The sequence below is a fragment of the Dysidea avara genome, chromosome 1, assembly GCF_963678975.1.
Source record: "Dysidea avara chromosome 1, odDysAvar1.4, whole genome shotgun sequence".
NCBI lineage: Eukaryota > Metazoa > Porifera > Demospongiae > Dictyoceratida > Dysideidae > Dysidea > Dysidea avara.
This window is the reverse complement of record NC_089272.1, coordinates 7,392,658-7,416,784: the sequence shown is the minus strand read 5'-3', so window position 1 is coordinate 7,416,784 and position 24,127 is coordinate 7,392,658. Positions and strand designations below refer to the sequence as shown.

The following is a 24,127-nucleotide window of genomic DNA, read 5'->3' as shown; positions in this document are numbered from 1 at the left end:
CAAACTCAGCAATGTTTCTCTCTCTTCTCCATTGAAGACGAGCAGCATTACTGATAAAGCACCATTAACAAGTCCAGCATCTGTGCCATTAACAAAATTAATACAAGCTGTAGTTGTTGTTGTAACCTCTGTATAAATCAAGTGCTGAATCAGCATATGCCATATTATATTGCTCAAGTGGCAAATTAGGGTATAAAACGGTTAGTAAACAAGACATTTGGAATATTTGCAAATCTACTCATCATTAAGATGTTTCGTGGTATTAGTGTTTGCGGATGCATACTAGACCTACATCTGTCTCCTTCATATTTGGCGGTAAGCCGCATCAATACCTCACAGTTGCATATTTTTGTTTTACAGCTACAAGGAGCGTGACTTCAAAAGTGCCACTCAGACTCTTAGATTTACGGACAATGACAACAGCAGCATAGACCTGAAAGTTGTGGCTTTCGAAAAAAGAATAATGGGTGGGATTGACCACCGATTCAAGCAGTTAGAAAAATCCTTCGACAGCAGTTTTGATCAAACCATAAAAAATGTGGAAAATAATTTGGGTTGAAGCATCAAACATTTAGATAACAATTTTAAACAAAGTATTTGAGACTTAGACTATAAGTTATACAAGAACTATAAGCTACTAGCAGAAAAAGGAAAGTGGTCGAACAGTAAGACAGTAAGTAACGATACACTCACTGATTAATTATGGTATACATGTTGTATTTGTTGTCACTAGGAAGAAAACGACAAGAATGGCAAGTTTGTTATTACAGTACCAGCCCTGCTCATTGCAGTGGAGTTATTGTCCTTCAGTGGTGAGTGTGCAATAGTGCTTAAATCCATGATGTAATTTTTTTCTTGTATTAGTCTACCAATTCATCACAAATCCTTTCAGAACCAAGAAGATTTGAATTAAAGACAATCAGAAGTCACACACATAATTTATTTCAAAGTTGTTCTATTTCTTTTTATTTCTAAATTGTTAATGGCAGTCAAGTATAAATAAAACATTTCTTTCTAAATTTCAAGTTGTTAATGCATTTTTGTTCAGGGATTCTATATACCTTTGCTATGCTATAATTTATAGTTGTAACATGGGCACGAGTGATTTCTGGCAAATCATGAGTACCCATGTTACAGCTAATATGTAACATTTCCGTTAAGGCTGATAGCCTTAATGTCAATACGAGTGGAATCACTGGATTCGTTATATATGCATGCCTGAAATATTCGACTATGGTTAGGCAACAAGTAATGTTGTAGCTATGATTGTTATAATAAATGGATGAGTCCTACGGATATCGCGGAAAGTCGAGTAGGACAAATTTCGGGGAAGTTACAAGTGTTTTAATGCTTTAGCGTTGTTTAAAGATTAATCAAAACGTATACTAAAGACCTAAAGGGGTAAGCCTTGTTATAGAGCGGTTAAATCGTGTCATCCGTAATGTGGGTGTGTCTGCATTCAAATACATGCCAAAACGCTTGGGAATGCACTGTAAGACTAGTTCTCACCTTTAAGTAACATTTTCCAACTTGTAGGATACCAAAACGCCTTCATTTGACTGTTGCTTCTGGCAACACTTCAATTTGTGGTAATCATCACGTGAGTATTGATTTATTCCCACAATCGATTTTGGTCTGAGCTTGTATAAAACAAACAGAGGGTGATACCACTACCTCATCCACATCAAGGTCATACTTGCTTTGATGAAAGTGGCTTGCCCTTTTAGAAGTGCAACCACTTTCCCGGGATACATTTCAACGTACACCGGTGTACATTAAGATGTCTCCCTGTAAAGAGGTATGCATGGCAAATGTATCCTCTGGAATTCCTTTGGTCTGAGGTGTGAAAAGTGTTACATTGCGAATTGTAAACCACATGACCTGAAGTAATGTAGTCTATCAGTCCAAATCAGCTCCCATACTAATATCTACTGGTGACTTATAATGTACCTCAATAGTGTAGTATACAGGGTTGACAGATACTAGTGCAGAAGACTGATTAAACTGAATTGAGATAACTTGTACACAACATGAGATGTGCACATAGAAAATGCAAATTTCACAATGATCCTCCAGTGATGAAAGTTAACAATCACAACCTCTGACAAGAAAGAAACTAACATCAAGTCATTGCATGCAAGTGTATTTTCTAAAGTTCAGAGTAGCTAGTACACTGACACCTTGATCACCCCATGACAATTTAAAACATGTTTATAAACTAACTGCACCAATTTTACCAGAATCCCTTAAGCACCACATGGTGACTCTGAGAGATGTTTGATAACAAGACCTCTTTCATACAGTACTTTAATGCTATAACCAATGATGTGTACTAGTATAAGGATGTCAACAAGAAATGAAGTACAGGGAAGGTACACATGTGTAGTAGTATTATTTGTACATTTGTACATATGTGCCACTGGAATACACACAAGGTATTTATAATGCATGTTATACAAGTTAGATATTCAGTTTATGAACAGCTGATGATGGTCATGGTTCTGGTCTGCCAGTCTGTATGTTCAGGATGGTTTGTGCCTGCCTTTGGTGTACGATACTCTAGTGTTAGTTTGTGTGTACCACTACTGAGGGGTCCCTGCCACATGCCAAAGTTGCCGACATAAGTAGTATCAGCAGAATGAGTTGCGGTGTGTTTAAGTAGAACAGAATTGATACTTAAACGTGTAACAAAATGTGAACCAGGAGCTGTACCACCACCATATCCAGCATACTGATACATTACTATAATGTGGCTTCGCTTGGATAGCACGAGAGAATATGGGTCATTCCATGTCAAATCAACAAAGAATTTAGGGTCACCTCGCGGATTTTGACGAAACTTGGTGTGTTTGTAGTACCTGTGGTGCTTATCACTCATGCAAATTTTTAGCTCCATACATTCCATAGTTTCTGATTTATGACCACAAATATTTTGAATATTTCATGAAAATTTGGTCCATCTCTAGTTATAAAATTGACTGCAACTTTGTACTGTGTAAATATTTTTAAACACAATTTTCACTGATGGAAGACTGTTGATAGACCTTTCCAGTGATCCCTAATTTATGAGATATCTACTTAATTATGGTTCAAAAGTACTTCAGTGAACATTTTAATCCTTTATATTTTGAAAAATGCTGCTTGAAATTTTTCAAATTCTTTTGTGAATAATGATTGGGTCATAGTCTATGTTTGATAAATTTTTTGTGGTGGGACCACAATGGGTTCAAGAGATATAATGAATTATGTTGTGGTATGCAGTGGAATTTGCAGGCTATTATTGCTGTATTGGAGTGTACACCTCCAATAACCACTCACAACAAGGCTATGCCAAGTTTGTCTTACAGAGTGAAGGTGTCTAGGTACATTGCAACCTGTATTAGTGACCACCTGTATTGAAAGGCCAACTATGTGCTGCAGTTAAGTTATCACCAAAGCATCAATTCTTTCTAGCAAATCCAAAAATGGCCCTTATTAGACAGGTTGACTATACATTATAGATTTGACCACCATGTGTCCTGAAACATCATGTAAATGTTGTACCATCTCTTCACAAGTACCTTCTTTATTAAGGTGAATCCCACTGTAGTGGACTTAGCCATATTTAAGTTCCATATGTGGCTGCATAGGTACATACAACAGAACTCCTCGGAAGGGATACCTGGATACCTTGATAACCAGGACCCCTGTTTATACACTGTACTCTTGCACATAGGGTAGTTGGAAAAGGCGGATACGGTTGGACGCGGACACGGATAATTTTAAAATACACTTTTACATTTACAAAACAGTTATTTTTCATACCTAACGTTGTTTTTTACAGCAGCATTTGCTTCCAGACCCAAGCGTCGATCTTGTCATAGTGCTTATCCATATATAAGCGCATGTGCGAAGGATAGACTAGCACTCTACAGACCATTATAGTGTTGTATATGTGCTCTAGAAATCTAATTCAGAGTCACAGAGATTAATCTAGCATGTCCCAACCTAATCTCATAGGCCAGGTCCTTGAAACCCTCAACACTTGAGTGCCTGGGCCTTACACTAAAAGACGTAAGATTGTGGATTTGGCCTGCTAAGCTATAAGTTGCATGGGGCATAAGCTAATCTCTACAACTATATAACTTTGTAATAGACTTTAGAGGATGTGTACAACACTATATGGTCTTTGGCATGCTGTGGAGTGCTGGTCTAGTCCTTCGCACGTGCACTTATAAATGGACAAGCGTTATGACAAGACCGACACCTGGGTCTGGAAGCGAAGACTGCTGTAAAAACAACGTTAGGTATGAAAAATAACTGTTATATAAATGTAAAAGTGCTTTTTGAAAGTGTCTGTGTCCGCGTCCAACCGTATCCGCCCTTTCCAACTACCCGTGTACATACATTTAGACCAAGATACTTCTGTGGCTTCTGTAATATGAGCACTTTATTATGGTCCTAGCAATGGAGGGGTTTTACCATATACATGTACCTCAATGTGTGAAATTAATTACTACATTACTTTACATTCACAACCACTTTGAAGATCAAGTCATAAATTCATACACATACTCACTAGGAAGTAAACATGTTGACCACATATTTAACATTTACCTGTACTGATCTTCAAAACGTGAACACAAAATGCTTTGAAAAACCATTAATTTTAGTAATTACAGTACTATAAATCACACATTGAGGTGCAAGCGTTAATAATATAAAAACTCTTGGTACAAGTAATGCATCTACCGTATATAGTGTAACTCTTCTATTCCCTGGACCATTGATGAAGTGTTCATTTTTGAGAAACCACATACTTGTCTTGGGTCCAAAATGTACGTACAATTATAAAGTAAGATCATGAGGCTATCAAGGTACCCAGATATCCTTTTTGAGGAGGACTGTTATACCTATGCAACCATGTACATAACTTGAATAGTGTAGAGTGGGGATATGTATGTAAGTACACTACGGCAAGATTTTACTTAATAAATAAGGTATAACTGAAGAAATGGTACAACATTAATGTGTTTATGGATGCATGATGATCTCATTTATAGTCAACCTGTCTAATAAGGACCATTTTTGGATTTGCTAGAAAAGATTGATGCTTTGGTGCTATACATTAAGATCCAATTAAAGTATAAATTAGCTGCAGCTTATAGATGGTCTTTCAATACAGGTGGTCACTAATACAGGTTGCAGTGTACCTTGACACCTTCACTCTGTAAGACAAACTTGGCATAGCCTTGTTGTGAGTGGTTATTGGAGGTGTACACTCCAATACAGCAATAATAGACTGCAAATTCCACCGCATACCACGACATAATTCATTATATCTCTTGAGCCCATTGTGGTCCCACCACAAAAATTTTATCAAACATAGACTATGATCCAATCATTATTCACAAAAGAATTTGAAAAATTTCAAGAAGCATTTTTCAAAATATAAAGGATTAAAGTTTTCAATGAAGTACTTTTGAACCATAATTAAGTAGATATCCCATAATTTAGGGATCACTGGAAAGGTCAATCAACAGTCTTCCATCAGTGAAAATTGTGTTTAAAAATATTTACACAGTACAAAGTTGCAGTCAATTTTATAACTAGAGATGGACCAAATTTTCATGAAATATTCAAAATATTTGTGGTCATAAATCAGAAACTATGGAATGTATGGAGCTAAAAATTTGCATGAGTGATAAGCACCACAGGTACTACAAACACACCAAGTTTCATCAAAATCCGAGAGGTTACCCTAAATTCCTTGTTGATTTGACATGGAATGACCCATATGTAACATCTGTTGCAGCCCATCTGTTGGTTCTACCAGGAGTGAAAACACTTTCAGGACTAGCTTTGTAGACCTTGCAGGATTCAGGCAACATCATGGCGTATAAGTTCTTATTATTCAAACCCTGAGCGTCCTCATTGCAATCAGTAAAGGTGAACTTGACTGGTGTCCTATAGAGCAGGTTAAATTAATGTATCCCAGTCCTGTAGTTATCAGCCCGTACTCCGTGGAGAAGGAGAGAGTTGTATGGACCTTTAAGAAACACACTTGACCTCTGATAAAATCCATTAACATCTAAAGCAGTAACAATGTAATTCGGTGCAGCCAGTTCAGCAGAAAGTTGGTAAGCTGACAAAATGGTTCTGTTACTTGGTATCTGTAATGTTACCTCAAGATCTTTCAATGGTCCCATATTGTCGTAGCTATTAATGATTGTTGGTGTAGGGTAACACTTGATGTTATCAGAAACAGCAAAAGCATCTTCAAACCACATCACTTGAAGTATTGCAGTCCAACCAGCTGCCACCTTAATATCTACTGGTGACTTATAGTGTACCTCAATAGTGTAGTACCCAGGGTTGAGGTTGACCATATAAAATCCTGTGGGAGTTTTGTAGTATTGTTTTCCAGTATGTACCAGTGATCCAGCATTAGCATAGTTGATCAGTAGCTTACTGTAGAAGTCATGGTTATCAGTGTACATTGTCATCTGATAATGGATGAACACAGAGAATTGTTTATCAATATGGATGGTGGTAGTGAGGCAGGTTACAGGTTTGAAGGTATCAGTAGCTGATAAATTCAGTCCCTCACATGTGCTCTTTTTACTATACACTTTTGAGGCAACATTGATAACATCTCCAGTTAGCACTACGCTAGGGAGGAGCATAAGAACCAGCAGGAACACTTTCTCCATCTTCTTCACCTGATAAACTACACTGTACAACAGTGCTCCAGCTATCTCACTATATACTACTATTATTGTATTGTTCTATTGTACTGGTCAGGTTGTTATTGGCTGGTATGTGTCATGAAATATGTAGAGAGGTGGACACTTCACAAGTCACAAAGTGTATTCATTACATTTCCCAAAATTTACTGGTCAGTGTTCAGTGACAGTTGTTGCTTTGTGTGCGAGTGTTTACTGAGGAGATGTGTTTCTGTGGTGTGACATTATGGTATTTGCTGATGTATGGTAGATTTCAGTCTACCAGAGTGCTCTACAGCACAGCTCAGCAACCACAACACTAACACTCTTGTAGTGTTCAGGTAAATACAAAGCTGGGAACAGGGATCAATAGATCAATTGTGCACTTTGAGAGAAAGATGATGCGATTGTACACATCTCTGTAGCCTGTATTGCCGATCACTCTCTTCACAGCAATATGGAAAGACAAAGCACATCCAGTGAAGATGATGTTAGTGTACTGTACATTGCCAATTATCTATTCTGTAGATACGCAAGTGCTTAGTGTATAGGAAGTAGGGTACACAGAGACAGTAGTGGGCTATTCAAAATCGCTATTAAAAATTACACATTCGGTAATTCAAATATTTTAACCCACTCACTGCCACATGGTGGAATCAATTATAAGTACCTGTAGCATAACTTTTAAAGTGCTCTGTAAGTTTTGTTAAACATTATAGTAGCCCCTGCGCCTGTCTTGTAGTGGTAACCCCCTAAGTGAATGGGAGCAGGGATAACTGGTCCCTCGTGCACCATTGCAGGTAAGATGACATCACCGCACACTTTTTGATGGTTGACAATAAGCACTGTAGATGATTCTTCGTAGTGATAACGTCACTACTAATGAAGAGAAACAGTAAGGAGATGGATTATGGATGTGGCGTGTTGCTACTTTCACATGTCTTAAATCAGTGGCCTTGTGCGTACGTATGTATATGCACATGCGCATTTGCTCAAATACCTGAAAATCAGACTAAGAGATAATTTCTTCAACTGGTCAACAGGTTAGCAATGTTTACTGTGTTATTTTAAACAGTACTAGACTGATAAGTTATGAGATGTCACTTGTGCTTTTACATAGGCTGATTTTTACACTATAATGGCCTTGTGGTTACTGTTGTGTACACTACAACTAGACAATCAAAATCCTTGTTCTATACTTAGTAATTTGATACAGGATTATACAGCCTCTACAAATTCCAATCAGCTTTAAATTGATTATAATCGTTATCTTGAATTCTGTGAAATATTCCAACAGGTGCATAACTTCCTTAATAATAGCTCAGTCACAATTATCATTATGCAACGTAATATTTTCAAATGCATGTACGTATAGCGTGAACACGCCTTATTAGGAAGAGAAAGTCATCGTTAAGTACATTAGAACACTATAAGTGTTCCACACTGCACTGTAATATAGGTGGGTACATTTTAAAAACATAATACTTAACCTACACGCACTTACAGAAAAAAACAATGTCATACTGAGCATGAAAAAAGTTTTCAAGTATTGCATACAGACTAAAGTTTCTTGAGTAAGCATTATAGTATTAGTTCAACAGTACACGATGGTCATGGACCTAGTGTTCCACGGGATATCCTTGATGCTAGTAGCCACTTCAACATTACTGGTGTATTCCAGACAGATCTTAAAAGTACCTGGTGGTAGGGCTCCCTGCCACAGTCCTGTATTACCAGCATGCCCCCCATTACCTGTAATGGATGCCGAGTGTTTGATTGGATTTGAGTTGATGGTCAGTCGGTTGAACACATGGTGCTTCCCACTCTCAGTGGTGAAATGGTAGAAGACAATTACATGTCGTGTCTTAGTTAAGTTGAGGTCATAACACACATCAGTTTGTGACCACGTTGTGTTGTCGACTTCATAATCTGATCTGGGATTGATGTTAATTACACTACAAGTTGGGGGCAGTATCATAACGTAAAGATTATCATTATTACGATACTTTAACTGACAGTCAGTAAAATGAAAGGTGGCAGGAGATCGGTAGATGACATTGAAGTAGTGTACACCATCATTGTATTTGCCCGCCCAAATTCCGTGGACATCAACATAAGCTTTACTTACTCCATCAGCTACGAAAGCTGTCGATGGTTGCTGAAAGCCATTAATATCAAGAGAAGCAAACATCTTGGTCGTAGAACTAGTAGAGAATTGGTAAACACTTAGCATCACTGTGTTGACAGGTAGCTGGACGGTAACAGCAAAATCTTTGATTGGTCCCCAATTATCGTAGTTGTTAGATGTTGTAGGAGTTGGGTGACACTTTATTTCATCACGTATCACGTCGGTTGTTGTTAACGTGAACCACATAACATCGATCTTAGCTGCCTGCCAGTCTATACTAGCAGGAACATAAGCAGCAGAGCCAATGTAAAGTACCTTGAATACATAATATCCAGGATTGAGGTGTCCCATCCAGAATCCAGTCATTGTCTTGTACAATCGAGTACCAACACGTACAATAGACCCGACATCACAGTTATCAATCTGTAGTTTGGTCATGAAAGTAGCAGTGTTGTTTAAATTCAGCTGGTAGTGTACAAACACTCTGGCTGGCTGGGTTATGTAGACAGCAGTTAGCAAGCCATCGATGGGAGCAAAGGTACTAGAGCCTGGCAGCTTCAGTTCATCACAGCTGCTAGTCCTACTGTATATTCCAGTTACAGCATTAGTGTAGGTACCAGCACAGGTAGACAATACTAGACTAACTAGCAATAAACTGACTACTAACTTCATCTCTTGCTACTACAACTGTACTGACCTTGTTGTGTCAGCACCTGGTCTATAAATAGTTGTAGTGATGTCATCACTTTACCATGTACGGAGAAAAGTGCACTGTAGCTTACAGTGCGTACAGAGTGTACAGTGCCCTAAACATTATATAGCTGAGTTATGGCAAGCTCTGCTGAGATTTTAGTTCTAAAAATCTCCTATCTTAAACACTATGCACAGCATATACAGAGCATGAAGCAATACATACTGACATTTTATTTCATCCAATTCTCAGTAATAGTCTACACACTGTGAACATTTACTGAATTATTCAACAATCTCAGTTCTAACCAGTCATGAAACTTGGAGAATGCACCAAATTGCAAATGTCTACCCAAAACATCAAATTTCAGTCACAAAAGCTTGCAAGTATTGAAACTGCGAGAACAGATTTTTTTAGAATTATAGCATCTGTCTGTGTGTGGGGCAAAGACACTACTAGACTCCATGGTATTAAGCTGACGAGGCATCCACTACACAAAGCAGAGACAGCTGTACTGTGGCGAGTAGGAGATGCTACCAAAATGTGCAGTTTTAAGCAGTAATAAAATATTATTAAATAAGTCAGTAGACACTTGTTATATGGCTTCTAATAACTCAAGTGGCTTGCTAATAATACAGTCTAACCAGTCAGCAGATACCTGTATAACCAGTAGCTCTGGTTGATGCCAAGAATGCACGAGCATGAGCTGTAGGTCGCACGCACCAAATTGCAAAGTAGCAACCAGGTCTGCTGTCTCTATCACAGTATAGACAGTAAAAGTCAGATGGTGAAACTTGCTGAGTTGGTAGACCATCCCATGAATCCCTCCAGTAAACCAAGAAGCCTTACATTGTTATTCTAGTGGACCACTTCCTAGTCAGTGTTTTACTGAACATCATAAACTGGTGAACAGTACACATCTCATATCCTACACAATGCTGCACTGTTTGTGTATAACGTATACTTAATAGTGTTACCTATAAGACATATGGTCCAGTCAGTATGCAGATATTATAAGGCCATACATACAGTATACAATCCTAAACCACTTGTATATCAAGCTGAGTACAGGTTCGCACTTGATATGCAAATTACTAAAGTCCAGTACGGCTGTACACAATGGCAGTGCACAGTGTATACGATTATACAAAATTGGCATTGCACAATAATACACACTCCCAACTTTATTGACAATTTTCATGTCATGGTAAACACTTTGTATGGGCACACCATCTACTACTGTATGTGAGCAGTTTCAGACCAACAAAGTTGATAACTGTTAACATTCTTGCTTTTTCCACTGAATGCAGCGTTTGACTGGTATCTTGATGCACATGGTCCATGAATCAAACCACAACTTTTTAAGCTCTTTTTAGTCATGTATGTACCACTTTTCTATTTTTTCTCTATAATGGTGACACTACTGCAGCTGTTAATTGAATGAAGCTGGCACAAGTTCAGGTCCAATCAAACACACAGCATTCATTACAGAAAATGGGATGTATACTGGCAATATTTAGGGAGCACTGCCACCAGGTAGTCACTGTATAAGGGTTATACTAGTAGTGTAGCAGTGGCTACTAGCAATACATACTGTATGTCTTGACACACGGGCCATTGTGTACCATAGAATTACGTACAAACTACATCCTAACATCTTGTAGGAACACAAACACATCTCCCATGCTTTATGATAATGTACCATACCATATGTCAAATACATGAAAAATTACACATGCACATACAGTAATACCGTACACAATTCTAAAGTAGCCTGTCTTTTATACTGTATATTACTAAATGCTGCACCCTTAATAGAATAGAATGCAGTGGTTACATTGTGCCCTTAACCCTTAAACCCGCATAATCCAGAAAACTGGATTTACACTTAATAAATACGCATGCTTTGCACAAAGTGCTGTAACTTTCAAAGCGTCCATACTACGGCTATGCAATTTATGTCATTCTACTCGTGATGTAGCAAGGATCAAAATGATACCTAGGGTTTTACCCTAACGCTAAATGGTGAAGCCAAAACTAGCCGTGAAAATAACTTTTCGGTAAGGAAACACGCAAACCCTTTACATACCTTTATAAAATGGTCGATAACTCGATGGTAGTTAATCCTATCGCTTTGCAACAACTTTCATTCAACTCTTCGTGAAATTCTGCATCAGGCCATATATTACTCACGTGAGTAAACCCACAATCGAATTAAACACGCGGCAAGAATTTAGAAACACGGAGACATGACTCGTCGCTGTTCACCGCTTCATAACAAGTAAGCCACTGTAGTTACAGTGTTCATTTAACCTTAAGCCCAGTAAACACACTTTTAATCTATGTGTATTTGTAGGCTATAAGAATTAAGTTACCCCAACTAGTGTCGCCATGCATGCCCATATTGTGTAAACGCGCATTTCCGAAAAGTTTTCTATGGGTTTAAGGGTTAAAGATAGGATATCAATACCACCTTTGAATAAATGCCATATCTACAGTAAGTCCACTCTCCTTGATTTTTTCCAAAAAGGAGAATGGTAAAATGGACTATCCTGTAGTGTTATTCAGTGATATTTTCAGTAAGGAATGAGCAATAGTTGTTCTACAGTACATTGTACCATGCTGAAATGTACTATTAGACAAGCATGATCACATTTGTATGTTCTGAAATATCAGTACAAAGCTACAAATAATTTTACGCATTTTGCAGCACACGTACACTGCGTGGGTGAAATACTGTCCAGTTTACACATGAATATTATTCATGCTCCATGACATGTCAAGTTATTGGTACAACCTATACACCTACAGTATATACACACTACATACAGTATATACACACTACATACATACACTACAAACTACACACTCTATACTCACCATATCCCTGGGGTCTCTATTAGATGCCAGATAGTGTATAAACACTGCAGTGTGTGCTGTGTAGTTCTTGAGGTCCTTCAAACTGGAGTATGGACTAAACCCCTCTGTCACCTAACAATGGACCAGTAATAAATATAAACTTCATATAGTAGTTGTACGAGGCAGCATGAGTGATGTGTATTACATTATGTGTAGGTAGGTAGATAAGTACCTTCTACATAACACCACTTGTGAGTTAAAGCTACATGTATATACACATGTACATATATATAGACAAGTAATTGCATTAGGTAGATATATAGGTTACTATCCTAAGACGCAATGTGTGCCATGTAGACAGGGAGACTTCATTACATACGATATGTTATAACACAATACAGTGGTGTAGACTCCATACTACACAACAAACATGTACAAGTATGTACGTATGAGTGTTCACGTTTCCATTCATACTAAAGTACAAATGTACATATATCACATTTACACATACATCACATTACACGAACAGAGATATAGAAAATTCTTCACCTCGTCATCAGAGTCATCTGATATCATTTCAGCATTACTAAGAGCTCCGAACTGTAGTGGACACAACAGGTATAAACTGTTTATGTATTGCACTGTATATTGTTTATAACTAAGGAACAATAATGTAACACTACTGATGAATACTAGAAATATTCTAAACATTTCACACACTTATCCAAACAAATTCACTTATCTGAACACTTATGTTACACACAGGTGTTCAGTACTACAGCAGAGAACCATTCAACTACTCTAATAGAACATACACCAGCTAATGAAAAACACTGACAGAACACTCACTCCTAGAAGTACAGAGAAGATAATCAAGGGCTACTTTCGTAGAAAAGCATCCTGTTTGGTAACACTTAAAGGGTATGGATGAGACTCATTCACATAGTCAAGTGTCTGTCATAAATATTATGTCACCCCCTTTGTCATGTATAGTACTAGTCTCACCTTGACTTGATGTGTGCACAATTGACTCAGAAAAGCACAAAAAGAATGCAACTTGTAGTAAGTGTTAACTACTCTAATAGAACAACCATTTAGATGATTACTGAAACACTACGCTAAAAGCATAGTGTTGTTTATGCATTTACTATATACCTATTGTCTATGTATGTACTTTACTACTTTCAAATTGACCTGAGGAGTCTGTGGATACACGTACTACATGTATTGTGCTCCACATGTAGCTAGAGGTGCACCGATAATCAGGTCAGTTATCGGTTATCGACTATATCAATCTTGTTTTTTGCATATCAGTATAGGATCACTAACATGTGTAAACAAGTAGCAGATGCAGATATACATTAACATCTATTTATGGGCACTCATGCTCTAGTAATATTCTAGTAACGCCTGTTGATGTAATGTCGGTTGTTGATTACAGACTCACTCTGTCATTTTATATAACTAACTGAATTTTGAGTGAAAATTGTTAGAGAAAAGGTCTATACTACCAAATTGGATCAACTTTGTTTATCAGCTTGATAATATTATTTTACATCAGTTACCAGAATATTGGAAAAAGTCAATCGATGCGCCTCTACATGTAGCCCACACATGCATCCCTCCCTCCCTCCCCCCAGTGGTATCACATCTTGTTGTCACTCACCAGAGTGCTGGTACTACTAGGAAGTGATGACATGTCTGGCTCATACATACTAGTCTGTAAACAACAACGTGTAGTAGTGTCATAATAAATGTAGTGAATCTACGTAACTGGAGAATTGTGACCCGCTGAGTGAAAACCAGCTGTTTTTGCGAAATTCTATTTTACTACTAATTAAACATATTGAAATAAACTGGGAAAAATACGTGTGCTATATTTTAAAAATTTTACGCATGTTTTAATTGCTTCGGTACATACAGCTGTACTGAAAAAAGCTCAAATCAATAAAACATATACCGTATGGAGGGAAACTTTGGAGGGGGAAAAATTTGGCGAATCAAGCAAAATATCACTGTTGGCGAAATAAAATTTGGCAAATTGTTAGCAAAGTGCACGCCCTATTTAAATTAATTAGATTACTAATCACTGTGCCTGAAGCGAGAACTGGAGTGCCACGCCTCTCAGTTCGGCGCCTGGAGTCAGCTATCAACTAAAAGGTAATACTATATAGACAGTAGATCTACACCCTCTGAAATAGTGAATATCGTACTTAATATAGTAGGACTCACTACTTGTCATTCCCATTTCGCGGTGAGGCTTGAGGATACCACGTGTACAGTAGCTAGCTATCTAGTGAGGTAGTCAAGGCAGGCTTGGCTCTAGTGTGACCCCTGGCCCAGTATCCCTTGGTAGAGTAGAAAATTGATTAGTTCGAGGTTTGGTTTGCTATTTTCTTTGCCACCAAAATATTTGGATGGGGAAAATTTGGCAAATTCATGGTCATTTGGCAAATTCGCCAAATTTTAATGGCACCAAAGTTTCCTTCCATACGGTACACCATCAGATTCGCCCATTCATGGGGAGTAAGAAAATCTTTGTTTCATGTTCGAGTAGCGCAAGGAATGTGAGTTATCAGTGCTTATTTATGGTGAAGTAGAAATAAAATTTACTGTCATCATTTCATTGTTGTAATGGCCTTCTTTGCCTGCATGGAGACATGGAGGGAAAACACAATACCATGATTGATTTGCCAGTTCATGGTGAATTGACTAAGCCTAACCCCATATTCTTAGCTTGTTTCAGCCGTGAGTTGTCATTGGCTAAATAAGAACCTGTAATTTATTAGCCGCATCATTACTGTACAAAATGAATTTATTCCTGTTCCAACTGTCTAGCACTATAACTCCAAGGCTATTTATCAGAAGAAACTGTGGCTGACTACTTCTTTGTTACAGTACCATAACAGAGAAGCAATGAAATGGAATTTGAGGTACTGTATGTGAAAAAATGACCTGTTTTTGCTCAGTGGGTCACAATTATTAACAAGCTGCTACACACACATGCACACACACTACACTACACTACACTACACTACACTACACTACACTACACTACACTACACTACACTACACTACACACAAATATACTACACAGAGTGTACTGTATACACGTATGCACAGTATTTACAATGAACAATTCATGTACTGCATTAGTATGCTATGTATTGTAGAAGTGATAACACAATAACTCACTGAAGAGTGTTTCTTTCCCTTCACTAGCTGATCCCCATCTTTCAGTGATTGCTAATTGAAATAAGTAACAACAGCTAACATACTATACCACACTCATGAAGCAACTACACTAGATCAGTGTATATATTGTGATATTCCAACATGATATCATTGTACAAGTATGATAACAATACTATCAAAACATTGAACATGTTATTTGATGTACTTTGTAGTACATAGCTCAACGTTAAAAACCCCTTCAGGTATTAATAAACAACAATTCCATGTGGTGATAATAATTGTTGATAGGATATTAAAGGAATGTCCTCTTTAATGTTACACATGTTTTGGGAATGTGTGTTCAAATGACAATGGATGTACGATGGCAAAACATCATGTATAGAAAGGACTAAATCTGTCATTTGCTAAGACCATTGGTGCTTTGAAGATGGCAACTACAAGTTAACTTAACAACACACTGTACACATCTGATATGAGACTTGTAAAATACCTGAATTTCAAATCAGTTGCGTACAGCGAAAAATCTGTCCGTCTTTTTTGGTTACGACATGGAGTTTATTAAGGTAGGTTATATAGGACAAATGTAAGGATAGCCATAGAATATTAAAAAGAGGCCTTATTTCATAGCGACTGGATTAGACTGTGCTGTACTGACAACATATACATGAGTATCCATGTCATCAGATAATGTTTCCACATATCTATACAATTTCTCAATACACCATACAACATATTGAACAAAGTATTATTAGGTTACAGTTTACAATACGCACTCACTAACTAACAGTTCATAATTAATAGCTACACTACCTGTACATGTACTGTTAGTGGTACAAATAAAATATTCATGACAACAATATGAATATATATACAGACAACTGCACATTTAAAAGTTCATTACCGTACTGTACACATACTAACATACAACATTCACTACAGCAACATATTCTTACTGTTTTCACAACAGGAGGTTTGGATGGTTGGCTCGAAGGGAAGGCATGAATGGAGACAGATTTACGAGGGGTTGACTGCTTCTTAGCAGGAGAGGGTTGTAATGGCGGGACAGTGTCCATAGGTTGAGGGAGTACAACTGTGGGGGCGACCTCTGCTGGTTTGGTCTCTTTTGGTGCAGTATTCTGTCTGTAGTGACAAGGACAAGTATAGTACATTTACGTACACTATATTGAACATGTGTGTAAGTTCATTCATGTACACTGTAGTTATAGTCTTATTGACTAGCAAACAGTGTAGAAAAGTAGGATTGTATTACAAAGTATTAAAACATTGTACATAACACTCAAGCTTGTATACTGTTATTTTGTAAAAGGAGTATCTTACATCCACACGCACACTTGTAAATATGTCGTACATGTCTTTGATAAATGTGCTATGTAAATGCAGCCGAAAGGTCAAACACAACATACACCACACAAGCCACTCACTTGGTAGTATCACTATGAGCCTTCCTGTGTGCTGTCCTACTAGTACTCCTGAGTGCCTCCACTGATGCTTTAGTACTCTGAATGTGAGCCTGTAAAATGAATAGTATGAAGATGTGAAGTGATTGTATTGTACAGTGTATGACAAACACTCTAATACAACACTCGGTTTCCAGCTACCATTTTCAGTAATATCAAGGGATCTACACTTATAAGCACATTTTTAAATGACACCTTAAGTACATACAGTGGATTTTAAGAAAAAAAGACTTAAAACTCAGCACCAAATAGAATTGCATGTCGTCAGAGAAGATTCTCTACACAATCAAAACATTATGACATCACATACAGCACAGTGGGCCAGACATTTACAATGTACAAGACTATTTTGTTGTACTCACCTCAATGACGGATGACTTGGATGCAATCTGCTCCTCAAGACGTTTAATGGTATATTGACAGTCAGCAATCTAGTGTAACAATGACATGTTGTCATAACAACAGTAGAAATATTGGAAACCAAATAAACATTACACCATATGGCTTCTGTGTATATATACAGAATGTGGTACATTATACAGGCCATTTAATACACGCAGTGAGTAACATTACAGTACAAAACCACAAGTAGTGTAGTTATAGTGTGTGGATCAGAGAGAGTGTAACATGTGTCAATCATACAACACTCAGGAACATTCTGTGTTAGCATCACATCCACACACACCACTGAGTTATGAGTTTACAAAGTCAATACTACAATGAGGAACAGCCTGTGGCTAGACATACCTCTTTCTCTAATCTCTTGCTTGGTACCTTAGAGTAGTCCACTGTGAGTTGCTGCAGAATACACAACACAATCAAGTCACCACTACAACTCCTGAACTTATAACCAGACAGCTACATCATTCTTGTACACAATGACACCAAGCATGGGAAACTTAGGGACTATAATGGAACATGATCATTTGTGTGAGGATGGATATGCAGAAGAGAAAAAAAACTATTCATTAATATTTAAAAACTTTGTTACAATCCATTCATACATTCAACTGCCAATTGTAACTGCCTTCCAATTACAGTAGGCTAGTTATATTTGTATGAATTATTAGAGTATTTCAGCATGCTAATGGAATTGATCAATATGGGGGACCATCTGATACTGCAAGTTGAACGTAAGTATGCAACTTATACACAATCATACCTCAAAATAAGTACGTTGTTTTGACAACATTGACTTCAAGCTCTGTATGTTAACCTCCATCGACTCTCGAACAATTTGAGGCTGTATATAAACAATACCTTGTATTATAATTAGTATGTACGCACAACAACTACAGTACACTAACAGACACTCCTTGGTCCCCACCATACACCCATTGTCTACAGTGTTAGTAAACAATGTACAATGGACATCTCTTTATATAATGGCTAACAGACAACTTAATTATGACTATTCCTGTCATAAAGATTCGAGTTTCAGTTCCTTGAAGTTAACCATTCACATCATTTAAACTTCACATACAGCACAACCAATATCTTGAAATAACAGCATAGAGAAACCAACTGCACCAATGTGTTAGAATACTCTAGGGTCAGTCAAGGTGGGAGAATTTTTGTGAAATACTGTATAGCTAAAGCTGATGTTTCGAACAAAATAGCATGCAGCTTGTGAATTTATAACTGTGATTTACGTACATATATACAGCTGTATGCATCTGAAGTTGAGTCTGATGCAAACCATATTATACTTCCAATATTGTGTGCAGCCTTCACTGTAGTGCTTAACTGGTAGTTTATTGCTACTACTACGTATAATAGTTAAACCATTATAAATAACCTCAACCTCCCTGCAAAGGACATCTCCATATGAAGGACAGCAATTACGTCTCCCAAGTAGTTATTTCCACTGTAACACATGTGTGTGTGTGTGTGTGTGTGTTACACACAACACAACACAAACAACAAACACACACTACACACCTCAGCTGGAATAGGATGGGTAATAGTGTCTTTAGTAGGTGCAGCTACAGAAACACACACACAAAATAACACACTTTACTACAAGCATATCATTTATACTATTTCACTACCACTATAGTATAATAACGTTGCTCATTCATTTTCATCATTACATACACAACGGTAAAGATTAATAATCTCCCTAGCAAAATGAAAGCACAACAACCTTTGGTTTGTTACTAACACCAAAAGCTACTAAAAATAGTTTCAAGTACAAGGGGCATGTATGTACATTAAAGTAATAATAGAAACACACAACTACATTTCTCACACACATACAACACATGTTACACACTTCCTTTAGCTGCTCCAGTTGCCATGGGTGGTGATAGGCCGATAGTTTGTTGATGGGTTAGTTTAGTACCATTAGCACCCAGGGATCGACATAACAAGGTGAGGGCTACATGGGATGTACCTAAAGGGAATAATGTACAATACTATCTGATCACATGATGATCATGTGACCTACCTTTGATCATCTCTATGACATCATCATGGGTTTTCCCCATCACAGTTATCCCATTGACCTACATATACCACACATACACTTAAATAGCCGAATACAGTACACTAGGTACAGCCTGTATGTACAGGATAGTTGTATAGTAATGCTTTTTGTGTGTGTGTAGATGTGTGATTGGTTGGTGTGACCCTTCTGTTATACAACAGGTGGCTGCAATGTAAGGTCTAGACACAGGCACAGTTCATTGAGTTAAGTATATCATAATTATATGTATATACATCACCCATTAGTTAAAGCTAATGCTTTAATTGCTCTCCACTAAAACAAAGCGTTTGGTTTACTGTAATCAATGCTAATGTCCAGGGACTTCTGCGCAGGTATGTGACACAGGTCAGCACAACTAATCCTCTGTATTCCTAAAGATACAACCTGGAAAATCAGGACACTTTCCGACTGCTATTACATATGTACAGTACAGAAGGTTCGATACCCAAGCTAGTCACAAGGAAATATTAATACACACGTACACACCATCACTACACTACACTACACTACACTACAATATCTTCACCTTGATAATCTTATCTCCTGCAATGATGCCAGCCTTAGCAGCAGATCCATTGTCAACTATACTAGTCACTGATACTGGACTAGCATCAGCTAGGGTGAAGCCAAATCCTTCACTCTCCCTGTTCACTATTACTGTACGCTCCTGCCATATCCGACCTGTGTGAACAGTATTGTAGTGTGTGGGATGTATAGATAAAATATCAATTACAAATAACTGATTGTATTTGTAATTGATATACAATTACAAATACAATTACAAATAGAACAGTCACTTTATTCAATTACAAATAAAGTGACTGTGCTATTAGAGTATTTCACAGCATGTATGTCCTATTAGAGTAATTGAATGAAGTTATGAATATAAATCATGAATTCTGGCACACGGTGGTGCAGAGTATATAGGACAGGCATGTATCTTACAAACCTTCTTCTTTTATTACAGCCACCTATGGACCATAATTGTCTGACTTTAATAGCTAGGTGGCTGGTCATTTTGTACATAGATATGATACAATAGCAATGGCCATTTTAGACACATACGTGACTTAATTTATCAGGTTTTACTGTATCACTAATGTGTACCACTCATTATATACCGTACTTATGTATACAAGAATTGAAGGTTTGTCAACTGTGAAATATAAAACCTTCAAAAAATTATACACACATTTATATGAACACACACATGTATCGTCGCAGTTCAGTAGAGCGTTAAACAAGATTTAATTTGTTATTTGTTTGGAGTAGTCAAGCAATAGTAACTACTAATACACTACACCCACACAATTCCTTTAAGCCACCATGTTGTTCAGTGAAGCAGTAAACTACCTTGTAGAGCTCTTAAGTGTTAGCTAATTAAAGTGCTAAAGGATCATTCAGTTTAGTACAATGTGTACACTAGTATGGCTTGCTATGGTAGCTTTGATGAGGATCACTGGTCCATGCAAAACTGGATAATACTGTGGTAGCTCTCTTCATCTCATTATAGTGACCATATTATTACAAATATAGCTAAGAAGTACTTCATAACCTCATTAATAAGACCACCTCATTATAGTGACCATGTCAAGTAGGTCCCAAACATAGTTAAGGTGTAATTCATAACCTTATTAGTAAGACCATCTTATTATAGTAGCCAGGTGCCAACATTATTGTATGTACTTTGCAATCTTATAATAGAGGAGGTGCGTATTTGAGGTTATGCCTTTCGGTCTCAAACATACAGTACATGGTCTGAATGTATATTCTTTTTGAGGAGTGAAGTGATGTGGTCTTTGTAACTAAATGAAACTTGGCAAAAAAGCCACAGTACAAGCAGAGTAAAGAACACTGCACGTACGTATACGTTGTCAAGCATGTTGTCACGCTCTTGGCCATTATACTGTATGTACACACATTGTTGTTACCATGGTGACAAGATAATACTCACCTTTGCCATCCACTATAGATGGTTGGGTGGGGCCAATATCAGTGGACATGGTTAGATAGATATTCCACCAATCAGATCAAAGCCAACTCCTACACACAAAAATAGACACACATCAAACAAGTACTGTATATTTCTATAATTCACCAAGCATATGTGCCCACACAGCATCGCATGTGTTTGCAAATAAAATCACTTTAACCTACTGTGCAGGAAAATTAAAGATTTTAAATGATTTTACCAATACAATGAAAGATAGCATCCCACATAAAAATGAGTATGCTCAAACTATTAAAAATAAAAATATGTAAGCTCCAAACCCACTAGCTATGTATGTATAATGCTGCGCTGTGTAGCATCCAACTACAGTACATATTATACATACACACTGTGTGTGCGTGTGTGAAATACACATGTTTTAGTTAGTGACATATGCACACTACACAGAGTGTCTATTGCTCACCCACACAAGTGATTATGTATAATAATAATAATAATAATTCAGATTAGAAGATGTGTTATCACTGACAGACATGTGGTCTATCACAGGAACCAATAACGTTAGTAATCATTACATTTAACAAACACGTACGTAGAAGCACTCTAACACATAGACCTACGTATGCCTCAGGACAAGTTACGCAGTGTGACGTAATCAGTCAACGTGACTATTCAAGGAGGAATTTACAGTTAAGAGCTTGACACGTCCACACACCAATAAAGGTGGTTATTTTACACTATACATACTGTAAGAGGCCATGTGGAGTAGGGTTGGGCAATATTTCAATAAATTGTCAATATCGCCTATTCAATACAATTATCACATGCATTTTGCAATATTAGTGCATAGGCAATATTTATAGCATTTCAAAATAATTATCACATTTACTATATCATCTAATTTATGTCTATTCTAGGCCTATACACCTGTAACTCATGCATACTAATCCATTGGTTAGTTTGTTAGCAAAGATGTTGTATTTATAAACTAATTCTCAGTCACATACGTATGTAAACTGACCTGAAGTCAGGACACTATTAGCAAGCTGTTGGTATTATACAAGTTACACCATATGTGCCAGAGATAAGTTACTATTTTAAGACAGAGCTACAGTAAGTATTCACACATGCAATGTAGCCAAAGAAATTCTGGCTAGTGAAGTTACAAAAATGTTGAAATACCCATCACAGATAGGAAACACAATCATTTTAACAAGATATAAACTGCCACCTCGCAAAGACGACTCTTGTATAGAAACTGAAACCTTTTGATCCTTACAAGCTAATAACTCTTAAATCACTTCTTAATAAGCAGTTAACAGTCTCCATTCAATACTGTATGGGTCATATAACACTGATGGTTACTAAACAGTTAAAGCTGCATGACGACTCCAACAGGATTTGTTCAATGATATTTATTACAATGAAGTAAATAAGCACGTATCATACAGCACGTATCATACAGCACGTATCATACAGCACGTATCATACAGCACGTATCATACACCATAAGCCTTATATATAACACGAGTTAAGTTACAAAGAATTCAGGACACTTGTTCATTTGTATTACATATTTAGACCCCTGAAATCAGGAGACCCTCATAATAAGGATTAGCACTGGTCCATGGTGACATCTGTATGTATATTATAACAATATTTTCGGGGGGGGGGGCAAAATGCCCCCCTTGCCCCCCTCTAAAAAATCCCTGACAACTATAGGATATTTCAACATGGTCCTTAGGCTATGAAGTGCATGAAATACACACACACACAGACACACACACACAGACACACACACACTACACAAGTACGTATATCTTAGAGGGCTCAAAACAAAGAGCAATTACATTTGACACTGTAACAAGAGAGGTCAAATTGTACTCACTTAGTCTGGTCAACTACTCCACATTATGGGATATGATCATTCACACGTGTTGTCAAAACACAACACAGTGATGCATACAAATAAGGTATGGTCTAGTGAGTGCTGTAGCAAGGTGACCATGATATGGTATTATTTCATAGTGAAACTGCACACTAGCTAACATACATGTAGTTGATATCAGAACATGTACAGTGTACTGTATGAATTGTTAACCTTCCCAGCTGCAGGCGCGCACACACACACACACATTATAACAGCCCTAATGGCACTCCCTTCCATCTCCAAATTTCAAAATTTAAATGGCACTTTATAGAACCTATGGTAGAGTCAAGGGTGTGTGGGGTTCCTGGAGACTCACCGTAGAATTGTAACGAAAAACCTTATATGCTTGGAGTCACCTTCTAAAGAAAAACTACAATTCAGCCCACCACCCAGGAAAAAGATACAGTGTACTTGAGTAACAAATGTGCTAATTGTTTACAACATACAAGTGTACAGCACACATTATGGTGATGGTAACCATGCTTGTTATATAACCAGGAGTGGAGAACAAAAGATGGGTATAGCAACTTCTCTCACACACATTCACCACACTAATAGTATTAAATTACGTGGTAATTGACATTGGTGCGGCTTCTCACTTAACCAGTATTTCGTTGCCTAGGTGATGTCAGGCCACACAGGAAGCCAATAATTACACACAGCATACACTGTAAATGGTGATGTGTGTGTGTGTGTGTGTGTA

At 37.4% G+C, this 24,127-nt stretch overlaps 2 protein-coding genes across 4 annotated transcripts in view; one reads left to right on the top strand and one right to left on the bottom strand.

Annotated features, from left to right (window-relative positions):
- The window catches only part of LOC136254307 (glucose-6-phosphate exchanger SLC37A2-like), a gene marked incomplete in the record, with an annotated part of 323,373 nt that overhangs the window by 242,837 nt on the left and 56,409 nt on the right, over positions 1–24,127 (top strand).
- The window catches only part of LOC136254198 (rho guanine nucleotide exchange factor 12-like), a 61,456-nt gene that overhangs the window by 29,865 nt on the left and 7,464 nt on the right, over positions 1–24,127 (bottom strand). For 2 of the 3 annotated variants that reach the window (XM_066046873.1, XM_066046876.1), the window contains exons 2-15: positions 21,498–21,586; positions 20,070–20,224; positions 19,505–19,562; positions 19,331–19,450; positions 18,997–19,040; positions 18,218–18,298; positions 17,803–17,853; positions 17,418–17,486; positions 17,020–17,108; positions 16,531–16,717; positions 15,578–15,628; positions 14,049–14,102; positions 12,932–12,982; positions 12,404–12,514 (exon numbers count right to left, since the gene is read on the bottom strand). In XM_066046873.1, the coding sequence (XP_065902945.1) occupies positions 12,404–12,514; positions 12,932–12,982; positions 14,049–14,102; positions 15,578–15,628; positions 16,531–16,717; positions 17,020–17,108; positions 17,418–17,486; positions 17,803–17,853; positions 18,218–18,298; positions 18,997–19,040; positions 19,331–19,450; positions 19,505–19,562; positions 20,070–20,224; positions 21,498–21,546 (1,170 nt within the window). In that variant the 5' untranslated portion in view covers positions 21,547–21,586. The remainder of the gene's footprint in view (positions 1–12,403; positions 12,515–12,931; positions 12,983–14,048; positions 14,103–15,577; positions 15,629–16,530; positions 16,718–17,019; positions 17,109–17,417; positions 17,487–17,802; positions 17,854–18,217; positions 18,299–18,996; positions 19,041–19,330; positions 19,451–19,504; positions 19,563–20,069; positions 20,225–21,497; positions 21,587–24,127) is intronic. The other variant, XM_066046883.1, reaches the window with a different exon arrangement.